The sequence below is a fragment of the Pelobates fuscus genome, chromosome 3 (genome assembly GCF_036172605.1).
Source record: "Pelobates fuscus isolate aPelFus1 chromosome 3, aPelFus1.pri, whole genome shotgun sequence".
NCBI classification, from domain to species: domain Eukaryota; kingdom Metazoa; phylum Chordata; class Amphibia; order Anura; family Pelobatidae; genus Pelobates; species Pelobates fuscus.
This window is the reverse complement of record NC_086319.1, coordinates 359,243,107-359,264,445: the sequence shown is the minus strand read 5'-3', so window position 1 is coordinate 359,264,445 and position 21,339 is coordinate 359,243,107. Positions and strand designations below refer to the sequence as shown.

Sequence of the window (21,339 nt, the reverse complement as noted above, 5' to 3'; positions counted from 1 at the left end):
ACCCAATCCCGCACAACAAACACACACTTTTACTGACAGACACACACTGACACACCCACTCACTGACAGACACACACTCTCAGATACATACACACTGACAGACACACACTGACACACACATCCTCACTGATATGACACACTCTGACAGACACACACACACATACACATTCACTCACTCACAGAAACACACTGACAGCTACACACACACTGACAGCTACACACACACACACACACTGACAGCTACACACTCACTCACAATCATGCACACACACACATTCACACACTCACTGACAAACACACACTTACAGACACAAGCACACTCACAGACACACGCACATACACACACACAAATTTTCTCATACAATCACCAATTATTAACATATGTTTTTAATTTAAACCACCCAGCCTCCCTACCTTTGGGAGAGCTGGTGTGGGTCCTGTCCCTGACTGCTGCTGGGCTGGCTAGGCTGGCTGGGCTGGCTAGGCAGGCTGCTTGCTGGCTGGGCTGGCTTACCTGGCTGGACTGGCTCTGCTGTGGTTGCTGGCTGGGCTGGCTCAGCTGGCTGTGCAGGTGCTCAATGGAGGCAGCGAAAGAACTGAGCTCTTCATGCTCAGCTCCCTCGCGCACCGCTTGGTGATGCCGGGTCCAGAGTGGTGTCATATTTTAGCTCCCAGCATCACAGAAGGGCATGTGAGCAAGCAAGAAGAGCTGAGGACAGCGGTCCCTCGCCGCCCAGCAGAATCTGCGGTCCCTCGCCGCCCTAAGAGGACCAGCCAGCTTTTACTCCCCCTGGACATCAGGCAAACAAGGCATTTGCCTGGGTGCTTGGGATGGCCTTTTTTGCCTCCCCCCTTGAAAGTGCCGCCCTAGGCAAATGCCTTGTTTGCCTTGTGGTAAATGCAACCCTGACAGCAACATAAAAAACAAGATCTCTTTGATCTATGGTTGAAAAAGTTGTAAAACTAAGATAATGAAAAATGTGTTTACCTTGCAAAAAGCATAACAGGTAATTGAAGATTATATTAGCTTTAGTGTACTAATAATCTTAATTTTAGTAATGACAGGAGGCGAATATTTGCATATCTTTCTTTACTGAAAACTCCAGCAGCATAGAAACAGTAACAACCAATCAGAAAAAAGATATGGTGCCCATAAAAGGCCCTGTCTATGACATCACTTCCTCTTTCTTTGAAGCGAAACAATAAATAACAACAAGAAACATAATCATATCACGTCAACAGTTCAACAACATATTAGAATATCCAACTCCATAGTTCCGCGATGCAGAGGTATGGAAGGTGAATCTTTGTCTCGATGAGAAGACGTTCACGCTGCAAGAAAAAGAAAAAGGTGAAAGGTCTCTGGCGTGATAACTTGTCCGCATACAATAAGCATTAAGCAAAAAAAGTATACACCTCATACACAATGAACCAGTGGATAAACACAAGTGGGTATGTATACAATAAAAGAAATTACCCAAATATTATAAGGGAGTATGAAGATTCCTCAACATCTTCAGAAGAAACACAAATGTATAATAAAAAATCTCCCAGTATAATCTCATTGAGCGTAGACAGGAGGATCAATGGAATTCTCTTTTTCCCAAGGATTCACTTAAAGGGAAAGATAAAAGAACATAGTGTACCACTTTAAGGATAGAGGAAACACTTTATTGTATGCACTTACAAAATGCCAGAAAGTTAAAAGCCCATCAATTATCGTTGCCAACTTCTCGATGGATCCCAAGGTGGAAATACAGGAACCCAGGTGGAAGAAGCACGAACAAAATAAAACTTTAAAATACAAAATAAAAGTCCGTAATGTAAAGTATTCCTGCCGCCCTACGCGTTTCGTCCTTAGACTTCGTCAGGGGCATCCGGCTGGTGAAGCATTAAGCATCTGATATACCAACGAACATTAGAATGTGAAACATATCAATATATATTTATTCTAAAGCAATGATATTTAAGAATCTATAAACACAACATAATGCAAGGTTCATGTCTAATATTCAACCTATACAAGACCCACAAGATACAGATCTAAGTAGCAAACATACAAACCATACGTACTTACCTTCCTGAACATAAAGGACATATTCTGTTCAACGAGAAACATGGGAGGGATCCTATAGGGTGGGAAATATTCGCCTCCTGTCATTACTAAAATTAAGATTATTAGTACACTAAAGCTAATATAATCTTCAATTTTACCACATGACAGGAGGCTTCATATTTGCATTTTTAAAGCTTAGAATTGACCAATGTGAAGGAAGCATGAGATGTTTGGCGAAAACAGAACGTTCTAAACGTACTTCTTGCGTTCAGTCCGCGCAGCGTATAAAGTCGGCTAGGGAAGCGTCGGCCCGAAAAGGCTTGTGTGGCCGCCGCTCCCCTGATCGAGTGGGCTCTGAAACAGGGTTCGACGCCCGCGAAAGACAATAGCCAGCGGACCCATCTGGCCGGTGTTGCGGTACACACCGGTCCATGAGGGTTCACGTAAAAAGTCAGGAGGTGACCCGTCGAATGAGTTCGAAGGGGGATATAGATATCGGTATACCCATTAGCGTTCTGACCACGCATAGTGTGTTGTCTGACACAAAGTATGGGTATGACACTGAAGACGAATCGGACTTAGTTCGTCTCGACATGGTAAAGGCAACCCCGTCCGGAGTGATAGAGAAACCATCCATATCGCAAGCCCTAACGTCCGCCACACATCTAAATGAGTCGAGGCATAATAAGAGGGCTAGTTTGGCTGAAAGTTGCTTCAGTGACAAACAAGGATAGTCCAGCCATTCCCTAAGGAATCTCAGAACCACATCCACCTGTCAGAGGCGTGAATACTTGGGTGTCAGGGGTCTCGATAATTCGGCACCCCGTAGTAGTCGACAAACCAGTGTATATTGACCTACTGGTCTGCCCTGTACCGGAACATGCGCCGCCGATATGGTGGGTCAGATCACGTTGAGGGATCGATATGACCGACCCAACGAGACCAGGTGTGACAGATAGTAAGGATCAGTGGGACAGGTGCGGTAAAGGGGTCGGAATCCTGGGAGCCTATGAATCCCATGGAAGGTCTTAGTTGATGCAATAGGTCGTGGACTGACCAGGAGCCCCTGAAACCGTCCAGGCCACTAGTGCCAGTTGTCCTTCCCTGACAAGGGAGTGATCTTCCCCTCGAGGTCCCGTCAGAAGTAGAGGGAAGGTAGGAAGTAGTAGAGGTCTTCGCGAGACATCTCCAGGCGATCCGAGAACCACGGTTGATCTGCCCGAGGGGTGCATGAGCAGAAGCGTGTGTACGTGTGTATCGAAGTACGTGTGTATCGAAGAACCCTTGCTATTGTGGAGAACAGCTGGGTCATGTTTGTCGGTTTTATCCACCGCTTCGCGTCCGGAGGAAGAGACAAGGATCGTTTTGCCAATCCAAGTCTGTATGTGGAGTACTCACCATCGAAATTCCGTCCTCACTTCTGCTGACAGTGGGATCCAGTGGTCGTATGAGTGACCGGTGCGTAGGTATCTCGCCATCAGTTGTTGCATGGCCCTGTAGTGTAGTGGGCCAGGGGATATAGCTTGTATGGAGGAGGAGAGGAGGGGAGGAATCCCACAATCCGGCGAGTATCCTGAGAGGAATCGTATCCAACCTTAGATTGTGTCTGACATCTATCCTTATAGAGGCGATCTTTGCCCTAGACCGACGCGGAACGTAGTTCTCCAAGCCGATGTCGAAACCGAGCAACTGGCCCAACTGAGATGGAGAAGCGATCTTTGTTTGTGTACTACAAAAACCCATGGAGTCCAGAAAGTGAATTACAAATTTGTCTGCAATCGTAGCCTGGATTCGTAAAGGGCTAGCAAGTCTTCCAGGTAAACGAGGCATCGCACGCCCACATTCACGGATGTGTGCTCACACTGGTTTTAGTAGCTTTGTGAGCACCACGGAGTCGTAAACTGCCATGTTTGTCCTCACCATTGGGATCGGAGGAAACTTCGGCAGTCCAGGGCAACGGGTACCGACAAGCGTGCATCCTTGATGTCCAAATGTGTAAACCAGTCATATCGCTTATGAGGTCTTGTAGAAGATGAATTTCCTCCATCTTGAAGTGTTTGTATACCACGTAGGAGTTCCATTGATGTAGTCCCCTGGCTTCTGCTTGACCAGGAAAAAAATTAGCTGAGGAAGCCTTCCCCTCCGGTGCATATTGAATTGAGCCCTTCTTGAAGAGGGTGCGGATTTCATAGTCCACGAGGCGTTCCTGTTCCGCCAGCATGCGTAATGGAGGCGAAGGAGCGACCTGAACGGGTGTGATAAAAACTCTATGAAATAGCCTTGTACTGTCTGGAGAACCCAGGTGACTTTGGTAATCGTCTCCCAATTCTGTAAAACAGAGACAGGCTGTCGGTCACAAAATTGGAAACATTAGTTATGTAGGTTGACCCACTAGTAGAGAAGCGAGTAAGAAAACTATGAGGACTGTGTATACGATCTGGAACCTGTCGCCCAGAAGCGGCTGGTGGCTCGGTTCCGCTACCGACCAGTCCTCCCAAAAACATCTCTCCCCGTAGGGGTGTGGAAGACTTGAATATATTTACGTGTTTCTTGAGTTCTGCAATGAACACTACGTCAAATAGCAGACGTTGTGCTTTTTAGCCGAATTCTTGTCGTTCCTAAGTCCAATAGCGTCTGGTAGCAGTGGTCTGGGGTATTTGGCCTTGAGGCGTGCGCATACTTCCATCCCCAGAGGGTTGCGCAGCCAATAGTGTTCGTCCAGGAACAGTCCGTCTTCGGCTACTCTGGTTTAGTGCTGCTACTGCTATCTCTGCCTCAGCCGCCGTCACAGAGTAAGGTTTCCCTAACGTACGTCGAGGGAGTGTGGGGTAGGTCTTGCCATTCCACTTCCTCAGACGGCGAGCTGTCTTCGTGTCACTTGTCTACCATGTCCAAAGTACGTGGTGGGTAGTAGTCTTCTTTGTCGGAAGATTGTGGCGGACGGGGTTTGGGTTCCCGGTGCTCCGCATATTTGGTCTGTTTGATGGGCGTCTTGCCCTTGACCTTAGTGGCTTGAAGGCCTGTGGATCTGAGGCCTCCATCAAGCGGTATGGGGCAGAGCCCAATACAGAACCTTCTCCGCTGAGGCCGCTCCTGCGGCGTTTGTCATTGCCTAGAAAAAACTTGGGAAGGTTGAGAGTGTCCACTATGACTCGTTCCCGTCCTGTTGGGAGATAGTGGTATTCAGAGGGAGCAGTGTTTGAGGATCAGCACGTAGGGGTGCTAGACTCCTGGTAGAACTGGGGATCACCCAGGTAAAATGGTTTGAATTGCCTGTTTAGTTTGTCTGAGAGTATGAATACCCATGTCAAGTGTAGAGGGGTCACCTCTATCAGTTTAGTCTGGCTACTGAGAGCCGCGGTGCAGGCACGACTGAGTGGTAGTGGTGTTGGTCAGGTTAGCCGGGTTCACTACAAATGTACGCCAGAGCTGTATGCACGGTTTTTAATTATACAGGCTTATTATAGAGGTGCGTGGGGCCTGTCTCCATAAGGTCTACAGCCGCAGGACCCACGTCTTTTCGGTTGGGTTCATCCCAGGTGGTGTGCCATGGTAGTCCAGAGGACACCCACATTATAATTATTGGTACCCAGCAAGTATTGCATGCATATCTGGGGGTCACCCCAGGTGGTGTGCCATGAAAAAATAACCCAGAGGACACCCACGTTCAATATGTACACTAGGCACAGTAAACATACATATGTGTATCCCTGTGAAGGGTACTACGCACTACACTCAGTTTCCTTAGTGAACCTGCCGTCAAATCGTATCCAGCATGGTACTGTTGCTTTAGTGTAAACTGACAGGCAGTGTTTAAACATCCATATATGTCTGTAGTAAGCAGAGGTAAAGTTGAGGCGTGGGCCTCCGTGCATATGATCGGGGTTCACCCCGGGTGGCGTGCCGTGGTAACCCAGAGGACACCCACATCAACGGTAATAGTCTGTCAGTGACCTTGCATGCATATCTGGGGGGTCACCCCAGGTGGTGTGCCATGAAAAAATACCCAGAGGACACCCACATAAATTTGCACCGTCAGGTACAGTAATACAATATGACCCTTTGTAGGGTACAGTAATATGATACAATATGCCCTTTCTGGGTACAGTAATATGATACAATATGCCCTTTCAGAGTACAGTAATATAATGTGTCCTTCATAGGGTACAGTGATACAGAATGATCCTGTATAGGGCATAGTAATAGTTCTGTATAGTAATAGTGATACTGTATGGTTGTAGGGTACAGAAATTCATTCAGATTGTGTGCATGCTCGATATACATGTATTCCAGTGTAAGGCACAATGAGAGGATTATATCCAAGTGTCAGTGCACAGCAGAAAGGAAAAAATACATTTCATTAATGGATGAGCATGCCTTTGAGAGGGGGACCCCTGAAGGGGTTAATGGAGATGCAGGGCGCGGTGATCGGGTGATTCCCGAGCCACCGTGAGAGCAGGGAAGGCGGCCATCGTGGGTCTCGCGAGCCGCGAGATCCAAGATGGCCGCCGGCCGCGTGTGCAGTGAGGACTCGCTCGCGGCCGCGAGTGAGGAGAAAAAACCGCGGCGAAAACGCAAACAGCCCCGGCTACCCTCCACCCGTCCCCACACAGTCCCCAGTAGTGTCAGCAGGGCAGGTCCTCGCAGCGAGCGCGGCATGGGTAGCCGCGACGCCCGCGGACCGCCAGATACAGAATAGTGATTAAAGGAGGCCAACAGCATAAAACGAAAGCAGGAGACACACTAAGAATGGGGGAACAGGGGGAACAGGGAGACAGGATAGGCAGCCAGGGGTAATACTAAGTACAAAGTGATAAGGAAATACAAATATTAAGTACAGAGTGATAATAAAATACAATCATGTAAGTATATTAGAGAGGCAAAAAATACTCTGACCTGTTGTAGGCTGGAGCAGCAAAGAAAGAGGAAGTGATGTCATAGACAGGGCCTTTTATGGGCACCATATCTTTTTTCTGATTGGTTGTTACTGTTTCTATGCTGCTGGAGTTTTCAGTAAAGAAAGATATGCAAATATGAAGCCTCCTGTCATGTGGTAAAATTTGCTAAAATGAAATAAAAGATAACCCCTGATCTGCATTTTAAATTTGTATTTGTATCATGTCAAAGTCAGATTAATGTTTTTTGTTGTAGGCTATTTTTATATATTTAGATGTTTTATTGTCTAGAAGAACGGAAATGTAATAGCTATCTAAATATATTAATGGATGTTGTGATGTATAAGGCTATAACGTTTTGAAGATTTTTGTGTAAAATATTTGAAAAAATAAAATAAAGAATATTTATTAAAAATAAATAAATAAAGTACCATTCTTTCTGTAGAAAACTACATGGTTTAATGCATGCTCCATAAGTGGGGTAGGGTTATAATGAATGGCTTCCACCCTCCTCACCCCTCCATTCCCTTTTCCCTCCCTCCCATTTCCTTTGATTCCTACACAGATGTCCTCACTAATGTCTTTTATTTCTCCCATTGGAAAGATAATCAAACGGAAAAGAAGCAAGGGAAATGCAAGAAGCTGTTACCAGTTTTGGTGATTATCCTTATCTTGACGGTCCTGATATTGTCTATCCTGATTGGAATCCTGCTCATATTCTGTGAGTATAATGTGGGGATGCTGCAATGGGAGGGCAAATTGAAGAAAGAACTGAAATTGGGAAAGAACATTTTCAACTTAAGATTCTCATATGCTACCAACAGGGGGCACTGTCATGCATAATAGGAGTATAATAATAATAATAATTTTACTAAACTGTTATTAATTACCTGTGGGTACCAGGGTTGCATTTACCTCTAGGCAAACAAGGTATTTGCCTAGGGCGGCACTTTCAAGGGGGGAGGCAAAAAAAGCCATCCCAAGCACCCAGGCAAATGCCTTGTTTGCCTGATGTCCAGGGGGAGTAAAAGCTGGCTGGTCATCTTAGGGCCCCCCATGGAGTTAAACTGCTAAGATTCTGTCCTCAGCTCTTCTTGCTTGCTCACATGCCCTTCTGTGATGCTGGGAGCTAAAATATGACGCCACTCTGGACCCAGTATCACCAAGCGGTGCGCGAGGAAGCTGAGCATGAAGAGCTCAGTTCTTTCGCTGCCTCCATTGAGCACCTGCACAGCCAGCTGAGCCAGCCCAGCCAGCAACCACAGCAGAGCCAGTCCAGCCAGGTAAGCTAGCCCAGCCAGCAAGCAGCCTGCCTAGCCAGCCCAGCCAGCCTAGCCAGCCCAGCAGCAGCCAAGGACAGGACCCACACCAGCTCTCCCAAAGGTAGGGAGGCTGGGTGGATTTAAATTAAAAACATATGTTAATAATTGGTGATTGTATGAGAAAATTTGTGTGTGTGTATGTGCGTGTGTCTGTGAGTGTGCTTGTGTCTGTAAGTGTGTGTTTGTCAGTGAGTGTGTGAATGTGTGTGTGTGCATGATTGTGAGTGAGTGTGTGTAGCTGTCAGTGTGTGTGTGTGTAGCTGTCAGTGTGTTTCTGTGAGTGAGTGTATGTGTGTGTGTGTCTGTCAGAGTGTGTCATCTCAGTGAGGATGTGTGTGTCAGTGTGTGTCTGTCAGTGTGTATGTATCTGAGAGTGTGTGTCTGTCAGTAAGTGGGTGTGTCAGTGTGTGTCTGTCAGTAAAAGTGTGTGTTTGTTGAACAGTGTGTGCCAGTGAGTGTAGGTGTGTGCCAATGACTGTGTATCTGTCAGTGAGTGTATATCAGTGCATGTATCAATGAGGGTGTGTGTCTGTCAGTCAACAAAGTGGCCTTGACACTAATTGGTGGGGCAAATTGAGATTAGGGGGTGTCTGAATTTTGTTGTGCCTAGGGCAGCACAAATCCAAAATACACCACTGGTGGGTACATCATTGTTTGTTTGTTTTTATACTTTTTCAACTTGCATTGTGGTAAAATACTGTTGCTTGATAGGCCTAAAATGCTGCATTAAAATTCAGGCTTGTTGCTTTGAGGTTTTCCTACAAGAGATATCAATATCAATGTGGGAATTTACAATTATTTGAGTTTTTATACTTTAATACTTTAATCAAGTTTATTTGCAACATAGAACAATCAGAACAGAGACTGTGACCTCTGATTATAACCAGAAGACTCATCAAATCTGCCCACATTACATGTGAATGTACATTAAGTTAGTTTTTAAGATAGCCTTACATGTATCCCAGGTATTCTTGTAATTCAACAGTCTTTTTTTTTTTTTTTACCACCGCTATTGGACATCTCCTATATTCATCATTAGTGCATAGTTAGCATGTTGTGGTGGGTATTGTGACAGGATTGCATAACCACCCTTCCCCCCCACATTGTTGTCAGGAATACCATTTTACCATATGTGTGGGTTCCTGCAGACACTACTTCCTGCGTCCAGTAATGTTCAGTCAGAGTTTGAAGACCTTTTCACCCTAATGTATAAAATAAACCACAGCAAACAAACTAATTTAACTTCCATCAATACTGAAAGAAAGATCAAGGTGGAGAGTTGGCGCACACACAATATATGCTAATAATTATCAGTTGTCACTCAATTCTTTTGTTTTATACTTTTTTTTCTACCTTTGTTACTATCTATTATTTTCCCTGAACCTTGGATACAATATGGACTGCCTTTTTCAGGACATACATCACAAGTATGCTGCTATTCAGAAGTTGAAAATGCTGCTCTGTATGTATAATTTATATGCTGCAGGATTCCTCATTGATAACTAAATGATTTACTACCTGCCCTACATACTATAGGGCAGTACTTTGCATACATTACTACATGAATTTGTACTGATGTGGTAATGTATGCAAGGTACTGCCTGTGACGAACTGAACCTCGTCACGGGTGCTTGGAAGGGCCGTCTGGCCAGTCTCTTACCAAAAGACTATGGACCCTTTAAAAAACTATGTGAACAGACTTTGTTCGTGGGATTTTATATTTGGTTCGGGAACCGAACAGCCGCACGGACCGGAGACCACCTTGGATCTTGTTAAACCTATTTGCTACTTTGTAGCAATTTCCATCGCAGTGTTCTAAGTGTTCATCTGGGTGACCGCAATTCCAATGGACCAATACGAGGTGGCGGCCATCTTGTTCACATGAAAGCAGGCAGAGGTGTTTGGGCATTAATCTCATGGAACTGAAAACGGACACAAAAACTACCGAACACCGCTGGACTTCCAGCATCGCCTGCATTCAGTTCTACAACACTTAGAAAGGTGCTGTTCGGAGGAAACATTCCCACAAACAAGGGGAACAAGCTCCAGGGTAAGAGCATTGAATCTGTTTGGTAGTTTGTTTGGTTTTTAAACTACCGAACTAGACCGACCACAAGCCCTGATTCTCTTGAACTGTTTTGGACATGGCACCATGTCTGCGGCTGGTGAAATTAGGACTTCCAGGCACGTCCTGAACCACTGAACTGATCTGGGTGATTTTTGGATATGTCGGTCACCCAGATTGGGCTATCAGGGGATTTTGTGTTTTTAAGGTATTTTGTTTTTTTTGTAAAAATTTATGTTTCCCGTGCCTGGAGATAATTGAGTTTAATATAGTGCTATATCTCCCAGGCACAGGGGAGGGATTGACCTATTTTGTATGGGACTGTCCTGGACCTGAGAGCCAATGTAATCAGGTATATGTTTTTACTGTAGTCTACTCTCAGGTCAAGGTGGGAGTGCCCCTTGCATGGGGACCTGCATATAAGGCCAGTTGTGGCTGCCATTAAACAGATTTGTTTTACCCTTCATGAAGTCTAGGCTCGTGTTTGGGGGATTGGAGAGCTCTATTCACTCTGGGGATTGCTATAATCACTATACTCCCTTGGATCACAATGATTGTACTTGTAAGAGGAGCCTGGTTTGCTCAGTGGACTGGGAAAGGTCTATCCACTGGAAGCTGGATTCTGGTCTTGGGTCCGAGGTGGATGGATGACAGCGAGACCCCAACCAAGCTGTGGCAGTTTGTGTGGTTTACGGTGGTTATGGTGTTCCAGTGAGTTGCTTATGGTGCTCGCAAGTACTAGGAAGCAGCAATTGATGGAGGTACTCAGTCGGGGTGCCAGGCGGTCATATCATATTGTTGTTATTATTATTATTATTATATTTAAATAGCACCAACAAATTCTGTAGTGCTTTACAATGAGTGGACTAACAAACATGTAACTGTAACCAGACAAGTTTGATGCACATGAACAGAGGGGTTGAGGGCCCTGCTCAATGAGCTGCCATGCTGGAGGGAGTGGGGTACAGTGACACAAAAGTTAAGGGAACTATCAGGGAAGTTGATTGGTAGAATAGTATTCACTGAAGTGTGACTTAGTGTGTGTTTTTTTGTTTGTTTTTTGTTGTTGTTTTGTTTGTTTTTAAAATGACAGTTGCAGGAGATGAATCAGTTGGAATCAGGTATCAATGAGGAATCCTGCAGCATTTAAAGCGGCACTGTCATTCCGAATCCCGTTTTTTTTTTAACCCCCCTCCCGCCTCCACTACATCCAATCGACCCCCTAGTCACCCCCAAATGCCCCTAAGCCCCCCACATGACCTCTTTTTAATTCTTTATCTTCTGCCCCGATCTTTATTCAGGGCGCCGCCATCTTTGTGTGGGTAGGTGAAGTCCCTGTGGGACACGTCATCTACCCACACTACACAGACTGTGAGATTCCCGCACATGCCCAGTGAAACACCTGGACATGCGAACGGGAATTTCATCTATTCATTCATTCATCAGACAGACGAATGAATGAATAGAAAAAATCAGACGAACAAACTAACACTGAGTATCAGTGTTAGTTTGTTCCTTCAGTTTATTACAAGGAGGGAGCTACCGGCGTGCAGCTCCCTCCTTGTAATATGTGACTATAGAAGCGGCAGGGAGCAGTGCTCCTCGCCACTTCCTAAGCCCCCCATGTCCCCCCTCACTCTATGGGGGTCAATATGACCCCCATAATAGGACAAGGGAGATTAAAATCTCCCCAATACCCCTACTCGCTATACCGCGAGTAGGGGTATGTCCACTAAACAGTGAGCAGCCTGTGGCTGCTCACTGTAAAAAAAAAAAAAAATGGTAATAAGGGGGGGACCTACTGTCCTCCCCCCTGGCCCCCACCCCTGCGCGGTGGGTGGGGGCCCTAATAAAACAATAAGGGGGGGGGACCTTCTGTCCTCCCCCCCCCGGCCCCCACCCCTGAGCGGTGGGTGGGGGCCCTAATAAAAACAATAAGGGGGGGGACCTATTGTCCTCCCCCCCTGGCCCCCACCCCTGCCCGGTGGGTGGGGGCCCTAATAAAACAATAAGGGGGGGGACCTATTGTCCTCCCCCCTGGCCCCCACCCCTGCGCGGTGGGTGGGGGCCCTAATAAAACAATAAGGGGGGGGACCTATTGTCCTCCCCCCCTGGCCCCCACCCCTGCGCGGTGGGTGGGGGCCCTAATAAAACAATAAGGGGGGGACCTACTGTCCTCCCCCCCTGGCCCCCACCCCTGCGCGGTGGGTGGGGGCCCTAATAAAACAATAAGGGGGGGGACCTACTGTCCTCCCCCCCTGGCCCCCACCCTTGCGCGGTGGGTGGGGGCCCTAAATGACCCCCCCCCATCAAGGTGACTAGGGGTCCCAAGCCCCTAGTCACCCCCCACCCAAAACATTCTATCCCCTACCTACCCCCCTCACCCTAAAAATAGTGAGGGGGGAATAAAATAACTAACCTGTAAAAAAAAAAAAATTAAACTTACCATTTGACGTCTTCTTTTTTCTAAATTCTTCTTACTTCAGCCCCCCAAAAGGCCAAATAAAAATCCATAAACCCGTCGCACTTTAAAAAACAAAACAAAAAAAAACCGAGCGCAAACAAAAATTAATCCATCTTCACCCATGGAGGGCACGCCGCGTACTGATCTCCGCAGGGCGGGTCAAGGCTTATAAAGCCTTGCCCCGCCCTGCAATTAGGCTTAGAACACAATGATTGGTTGGTTTAAGCCAATCAGAGTGCTCTGTGTCATTTTACACAGGTGGGAAAATTCAAAAGAACTTTCCCACCTGTGTAAAATGACAGATCACTGTGATTGGATGGTTTTCAAGCCATCCAATCACAGTGCTCTGTGTCATTTTACAAGCGTGGGAAAATTCCAAAGAACTTTCCCACGCTTGTAAAATGACACAGAGCACTGTGATTGGATGGATTTCAAACCATCCAATCACAGTGCTCTGTGTCATTTTACACAGCGTGGGAAAGTTCAATTTTCCCACGCTGTGTAAAATGACACAGAGCACTGTGATTGGATGGCTTGAAATCCATCCAATCACACTGCTCTGTGTCATTTTACAAGCGTGGGAAAGTTCTTTGGAATTTTCCCACGCTTGTAAAATGACACAGAGCACTGTGATTGGATGGCTTGAAAACCATCCAATCACAGTGATCTGTCATTTTACACAGCGTGGGAAAGTTCTTTTGAATTTTCCCACGCTGTGTAAAATGACACAGAGCACTCTGATTGGCTTAAACCAACCAATCATTGTGTTCTAAGCCTAATTGCAGGGCGGGGCAAGGCTTTATAAGCCTTGACCCGCCCTGCGGAGCTCAGTACGCGGCGTGCCCTCCATGGGTGAAGATGGATTAATTTTTGTTTGCGCTCGTTTTTTTTTTTTTTTTTTTTTAAAGTGCGACGGGTTTATGGATTTTTATTTGGCCTTTTGGGGGGCTGAAGTAAGAAGAATTTAGAAAAAAGAAGACGTCAAATGGTAAGTTTAATTTTTTTTTTTTTTACAGGTTAGTTATTTTATTCCCCCCTCACTATTTTTAGGGTGAGGGGGGTAGGTAGGGGATAGAATGTTTTGGGTGGGGGGTGACTAGGGGCTTGGGACCCCTAGTCACCTTGATGGGGGGGGGGTCATTTAGGGCCCCCACCCACCGCGCAAGGGTGGGGGCCAGGGGGGGAGGACAGTAGGTCCCCCCCCCTTATTGTTTTATTAGGGCCCCCACCCACCGCGCAGGGGTGGGGGCCAGGGTGGGAGGACAGTAGGTCCCCCCCCTTATTGTTTTATTAGGGCCCCCACCCACCGCTCAGGGGTGGGGGCCGGGGGGGAGGACAGTAGGTCCCCCCCCCTTATTGTTTTATTAGGGCCCCCACCCACCGCTCAGGGGTGGGGGCCGGGGGGGAGGACAGTAGGTCCCCCCCCCTTATTGTTTTATTAGGGCCCCCACCCACCGCTCAGGGGTGGGGGCCAGGGGGGGAGGACAATAGGTCCCCCCCCTTATTGTTTTATTAGGGCCCCCACCCACCGCGCAGGGGTGGGGGCCAGGGGGGGAGGACAATAGGTCCCCCCCTTATTGTTTTATTAGGGCCCCCACCCACCGCGCAGGGGTGGGGGCCAGGGGGGGAGGACAATAGGTCCCCCCCCCCTTATTGTTTTATTAGGGCCCCCACCCACCGTGCAGGGGTGGGGGCCAGGGGGGGAGGACAGTAGGTCCCCCCCCCTTATTGTTTTATTAGGGCCCCCACCCACTGCTCAGGGGTGGGGGCCGGGGGGGAGGACAGTAGGTCCCCCCCCTTATTGTTTTATTAGGGCCCCCACCCACCGCTCAGGGGTGGGGGCCAGGGGGGGAGGACAATAGGTCCCCCCCTTATTGTTTTATTAGGGCCCCCACCCACCGCGCAGGGGTGGGGGCCAGGGGGGGAGGACAGTAGGTCCCCCCCCCTTATTGTTTTATTAGGGCCCCCACCCACCGCGCAGGGGTGGGGGCCGGGGGGGGGGTCAGTAGGTCCCCCCCCCAATCTTTAACCCCCGCGCAGGGGAGGGGGGGGTGTTTATTAGTTTTTTTTTTGTTTTTTACAGTGAGCAGCCACAGGCTGCTCACTGCTTACTAGACATGCCCCTACTCGCGGTATAGCGAGTAGGGGCATATTATTTACTAATACTAAGTAATCTTTACTTAGTATTAGTAAAGTTGGTTGAAAGATCAATTCAGGTCTTTCAGCCTTTTAGTAGATAGCTCCCTGATGCCGTGGGAATTAGGGAGTTATCTACTAAGCGGCTGCAAGATGCAGCCGCGGCAATGAATAGGATCGGAGTTTCATTCATTAGAATGAAATTCCGATACAAACAAAGTACCGAATTGCATCCTAACACCAATGGAGAAACAGTGCTCATTCTGTTAGGATGCAATTCGGCAGTTTTGCCGGCGTTCTGTCTAAGTGACAGGACGTTTGGCAATACTGACAGGAAGCATTGTGGGAACAGGGAGGAAAGCTAGGGATCATGGGAAAATTGCTCTGACCAGCGGAAATAAAGCACACTTTGCTCCTCCGCTGGTCAGAGCTGGTCAAGCGGAGGAATCCCATAAGACAAAGAGTCCCTACTTTGTCTTATGGTTTTAAAGAAAACTAAAGAAGACAGGAAGAAAAGAAGAACAGATCCTGAGAGAGGGGTAGAAGAGGAAGAGATTGAGGAAAGGTAAGTTCGGCATGACAGTGCCGCTTTAAATTCTACATACAGGGCAGCATTTTCAACATCTGACTAACAGCATAATTCAATTATGTGTGCCCAGGAAAACATGGTGGATATGGCGATTCCAGCTAAACTCATATAATGTGGATATTTAGTATTAGTTGTGTAAAACATAGCGTAGCTCAGTTTCTGTGTACACGGTATCCCACTCCTTATAACAGCTGATGATATTCTAGTTGTGCTCCCGACCAGATAATATTACTGGGTGCTGTTACTGATTCTATAATAATGAAACAGTTAAATATAATTGAATTCATCAACTCAGAGATAATCTTAATGTAAGTGTGATAAACAGGGTAGTTTATTTATTTAAAAGTCACTTCCCTAACACCCTTAAATTCCAATTTTCAGACTCCGCTGTGTCTGATGAACTACGAGAAATGAAACAGAACGGTAAGTGTCTTCACATGTTGTACAACTAACAGGACATTCAAAGAAAGGACCATTTTGACTGGTGGCCACAGATAAAATAACCAAAATGTAGGCTTAATCTTAAGTTTTACATGTTAGGTAGAATTGGAGATTCCGTTTCTTCAGCTGTAAAAGTTGCCACTTACTTTATTTCCATGCAACCAATACCGTTTCAGTTGCTTCAGAATTCGCTGATAACTATTTGCCTGTTGAAAGCACTAGCTTTCAGTGGGCAAATAGTTAAAAATTGCCTGTATGGGTCAATATGACCCCTACATTAGTGCAAGGGAGATTTAACCCTGAGCCCCCAACCCCCCCTCCATCATACCTAATACTTTGATAGAAGTGATAGTTGGCCAATAATACTAAATACCTGTTAAAAAAGAAAGTTATACTTAAGATCAGATGTTTTCTTTTTTTCTTAAATCTTTTCCAGCTTGAATAAAGGCAAAGTAAAAGAACATTAGAACTCAGTTCGCAACTATTAACCCCTTAGCGCGTTCTATGCTGTCCCACATTAAATGTGCTTAAAAGCAGTTGCGGCAGCATAGAACTCTATAACGTTTGGAGCGCTATGAGCCTCATGAGCCTCAGGTACTTAATTTAACTGGTGATCAAGTTGGCAACCCGGGACACCCTCCTGCTGCAAATCTGGCCCTTCCGAGCCAAGTAATCGCGATGACATTCTGACATGGCCAGAATGTCAGTCTAAAGAACTGCCTGCAGGGGCACTGCCTGGGTTGTTGGGTAGTCCCTCAGACAGTAAATAATGTAAACAAAAATGATTATTATGCTACACAAATACATACATATATATATATATATATATAGAGAGAGAGAGAGAGAGAGAGAGAGAGAGAGAGAGAGAGAGAGAGAGATGTAAAATAACATATTTGTATCCTGTAATACCTTTTTTATTGGACTAACAAAATTATGTAATGACAAACCTCCCTTTCTCAAGTCTAAAGCATTTCTCAGCAAAGACAACACATACAGTTTAGTTATGATAGAGGGGTTAAAGTGACATGAGTGCATATAAGACACAGGTTTGATATAAATATATATTTATATATAGAGAAACATCACCTTCTTCAAATCTCATCAGATATTTTCTTTGGGGTCGAAAAAAGGTAACTGTGATGGCCACTGTAGAAAATTCCAGAACCTATTCTGCAGCCAAGCCTTGGTGGAATTTGAGGAATACTTAGGATCATTGTCTTGTTGGAAGGTCTAATGTTGCCCAAGCTTCAGATCCCTCACAGACAGCATGACGTTTTCAACTAGGATTTCCTGAAATTTCAATGTAGCACTCTGCCTACCTGCAGCTTGTGGAAGGCAAGATGGATTCATTGAAGTATCAGGAAATCCTAGGAAAAAACATCATGCTGTCTGTGAGGGAGCTGAAGCTTGGGTGTCATAGGACCTTCCAACAAGACAATGATCCCATTCTTCAAATTCCACCATGGCTTGGTTGCAGAAGAAGTCCTGGAAAATTCAACAGTGACCATCACAGTTACCTAACTTGGACATCATAGAAATTATCTGGTGGGATTTGAAGAAGGTGGTTGCAGCATGTAAACCAGTGTTAATTTTGTCGACTAACAATTTTAGTCAAATTTTAGTCGACTAAAACTTTTGAGATTTAGTCTACTAAAGCTAGACTAAAACTAAAACACTTCGGATAACTAAAATACGACTAAAACTAATATGGCATTTTAGTCAAAAGACTATGACTAAAACTAAATTGAAATTTAGTTTTAGTCATAGTCTGCCAAAATTAACACTGCACAGAGAAGCTGTGGAAGGGGTAAAGAAGAAAAACCAGGGCTTGGGAGAGAAAAAAAACATAGAGGGGCTGGGAGGACACAAAGATACACAGAGGGGCTGGGGAAGGAGCAAAAGAGACAGATAGAGGCCTTCTTTAACCCCTTAAGGACACATGACATGTGTGACATGTCATGATTCCCTTTTATTCCAGAAGTTTGGTCCTTAAGGGGTTAAACCCATTACATTTTAGTCATGTTGACTAAAATTTACTGGAGATTTAGTCGACTAAAACTAGACTAAAACTAAAACAATTCAGATTACTAAAATAAGACTAATACTAAAATGACTTTTTAGTCAAAAGACAATGACTAAAAGTAAATTAAAATTTGCCACCAAGATTAACACTGATGTAAACCCAAGAATATTACTGTACTGGAGGCCGTTGCTCATGGGAAATAGGCTATAATTACTTGTGAATGTTGCCAGAAGCTGGTGTCTGGCTATGCATCTCATTTGCAGCAGGTCATGACAGGAAAATTATGTTCTACTAAGCACTAAAGATGAAAGGGTTGGATAATTTTGAGACTGGAGAAGTCATTATAAGTTGCATTTCCTGTTGAATTTTGGGAAACCACGTGAGCATTCATTGTGTTGAGCTATTTCAATTTATTTTGTTTGATTTGATGCAAACAGCTGAAAGTCTGTACATTTTGAAAATAACCCTAATTTCCAATAGGGGTTGAATAACTCTGATTATAGCTGTAGTCTCAAATTAAATGCTGGAACCATCTGCTCCTCTACTAAGATGATTAACAGGGTTATTCCCTAAGGTGAGAATTTTGCCAGATTTCAAAAGTAAATTTAAAGTGAATTTCAGATTTAAAGCATAAATAGTCCATTTGAAAACAGAATTGACTTGAATAATTTTTTAAAATTTGATTATTTGGGCCTGAAATGTACTTAGAATTCCAAGCTGTTCTCTCTTTAGTGAATAATCCTGCAAATATATCTAATAAAACTGAGCAATGATCTGTAATACTACTACATCTTCAAACCTTTAATTCATGTTATGGGAGCCTACAGTAAATTAGCTGGCACTCTACAAACACCTCATCTTCATAGTCATACAAGTAAGGATATGTGGGAACACATGACTTTACTGTTTTTTTCTTTGCAATAAGGTCACAGCAATGGACTCTTTACATTATGGTGGGTGGTAAAACTATACCAAGCCTTGGTCTTCTACCCATGAAAAAAGTCTACTGTAAAAAAAGTAGCAGTTCCTACTATAGAGCAGCCTTTCTGCACAGCATAGCCCAAATTAACCAACCCACCATGGCCCCCCAATGGGTGGAAATAGAATCACATTGGTCTCCCTGGAGGGATCTTCGATCACTCCTATGGATCCCGAACCACCCCAGCCATAACCCTGATAGCCTCATACCCACCACCCAGACCCTACTACAAATGTGAGATAAAATGAGGGATAAGCTGGTGACAGAACCACAACTGCCTTTAGCCACCCCAATGCAAACAATAGGGCAGATGATCCCAACCTTTCCCTGGGAGACATGGACAGGGAGGGGAGTGAACCACATTTACAAGGTCATTGATAGGGGTCGACTAAAACCTTTTTACTACAATTCAAATCAAGTATGACCACCCCCATTGAGCCATATTTTTCTATCTTCAGCTAAAATCTTATGTGACAGACAACCTAATAGTCCTGACAGACCCCAACAACACGAAACACAAGTCAAAATTCGAGGAACAATGTATAGGTACCTCACCACTCAAATAGGCAATGTCCTGGGGAAATCAGGAGTTAAACTCGAAACAGACACACGCGATAGACAAGATCAAACAGACATGGCACCACGAAATGGCACCAAACACACATATTGAATAGGCCCGTTGACCAACTTCCCGATCTCGATCTTGTCATTTAACAACCAAGTATACGGTAATGTCATGGTTTGTATCATATGGTACCCAGCTAAGGGAAGGTCTAGTTTACCATAACGAAACCTCTTGGAACTGTCGCATCTCCACCACACACTGAAAAATACTGTAACGTGATGTAATGAGAATGTTCCCTTTACCCCATGTGTACCCCATTGTCCCCTCTTTCATCCGTCTGTACCCCAATTTCATTTATGATCCTGAAAAAACTAATAAAATTCGAATTATAATTTTTTTATTTTTTTTAAAGTAGCAGTTCAGTGAATAAATCTCTTTTCTTTTTCTTTTTTTCCTTTTTTTTTTTTACACTCTTGCTTACAGAATGCCTCCTCTGGAAATCTTGCCCCAATGGTTGGCAAAAAGCCGGATATTATTGTTATAAGATCACAGACAATGGTGTGACATGGAGAGAGGCCAGTGACTTTTGCAATAAATCAAGCTCCACACTTGCCATCATATCCAGCGAGAAAGTAATGGTATGCTGCACTCACGCTAAGTATTAGCAAGATGTCAGCTGTAAAATAAACATCTACATTGTAAAGATTATCACCATTGTTAATATAGGAGAGATATGCATAGCTAATGTATCCTGTATTGAGAAACAAATATTCAATTTTGTCAATCTTTATTTATCCATGGAAAGAAATAACAGACAGGCCTGTGTTGCCACAATATCTAAGACAGGCCGATATGCACAAGTTACAACAGGCAATATTATGGCATATGTGAACACTGCACAGTTTTTGGTATAATAGACATGCATATACTAGATAAGTCAGTGGACACATGTTTAAAATAGTATTAAAACAGGCTATACAAACTGACTACTGGAATAATCCTTGTAGTTGCTATTGCCTCTGGGGTGAGATATCGCTAAAAAATACTAGATTGCTGCCACAGGAACCAACACATTAGTAATATAAAACAATAGCATTAATGGCATGTAAAGTAAAGAAGACATTGTCTGCTACCGTCGGGTGGAGAAAGAGCTCAGGTGGCAGTCCTCCCAGGTTAGATCAGCCGTGCCCTTGAGTGGCAAAGCTGATTCACAGTCAGGTAAGGTTGTGTACCAGAACCGAGTGCCCCTCCAGCTCGAGCCTGCATAAGGGCCATCATCATTAAACCACACACACTAGGAAGCTATTGCTGTCTGAGTCAATCCCCTTCTGTAGGGGGCGGAGGATTGCGGTGGTAATCTCCACTTTGCGTTGGTAATCTTCTGTCTGCATGAGTGATGTAAGACAGTTAAGCCTTGTACGGCTCTCGGCGAGCAGTAGGTTGCATAGGCTTTCTCTTATGTAGTTCGCCGTGAGGAGGCCCCTTCAGCTTCACATGTGTTCGGTCTTCTATATCACGCGTAGGCAGATTTGCTGCATTGCGTCGCTCTACTGTCAATCAGAAGCGCTGGAAGAGCTCATCGAGCATGTTAAGCCGCGGCGATGTCCCTGGGTTGAGTTTATTCCCTGTGAATACATGAGGAAGGCTTGTGCCATACTGGATCGTCAGGGAGTGGTTAGTGATGGCTCCGTTGTAGTGGTAAGCATAGTGGCCAGTATAAGTTGCGTGGACAAAGAGGGGACCAAGATAGCCCCTACCGGTCCAAGGGGGGTAGTACGGGGCTGTTGCTGAGCAAAGTCGAGAG

General features: G+C 45.2%; 1 protein-coding gene across 1 annotated transcript in view; it reads left to right on the top strand.

The window, feature by feature from the left end:
* LOC134601288 (C-type lectin lectoxin-Phi1-like) overlaps nucleotides 1-21,339 on the top strand; it is an 82,644-nt gene that overhangs the window by 22,800 nt on the left and 38,505 nt on the right. The window contains exons 2-4 of the mRNA XM_063445762.1: nucleotides 7,556-7,672; nucleotides 15,909-15,950; nucleotides 20,019-20,173. Of these exons, the coding sequence (XP_063301832.1) occupies nucleotides 7,556-7,672; nucleotides 15,909-15,950; nucleotides 20,019-20,173 (314 nt within the window). The remainder of the gene's footprint in view (nucleotides 1-7,555; nucleotides 7,673-15,908; nucleotides 15,951-20,018; nucleotides 20,174-21,339) is intronic.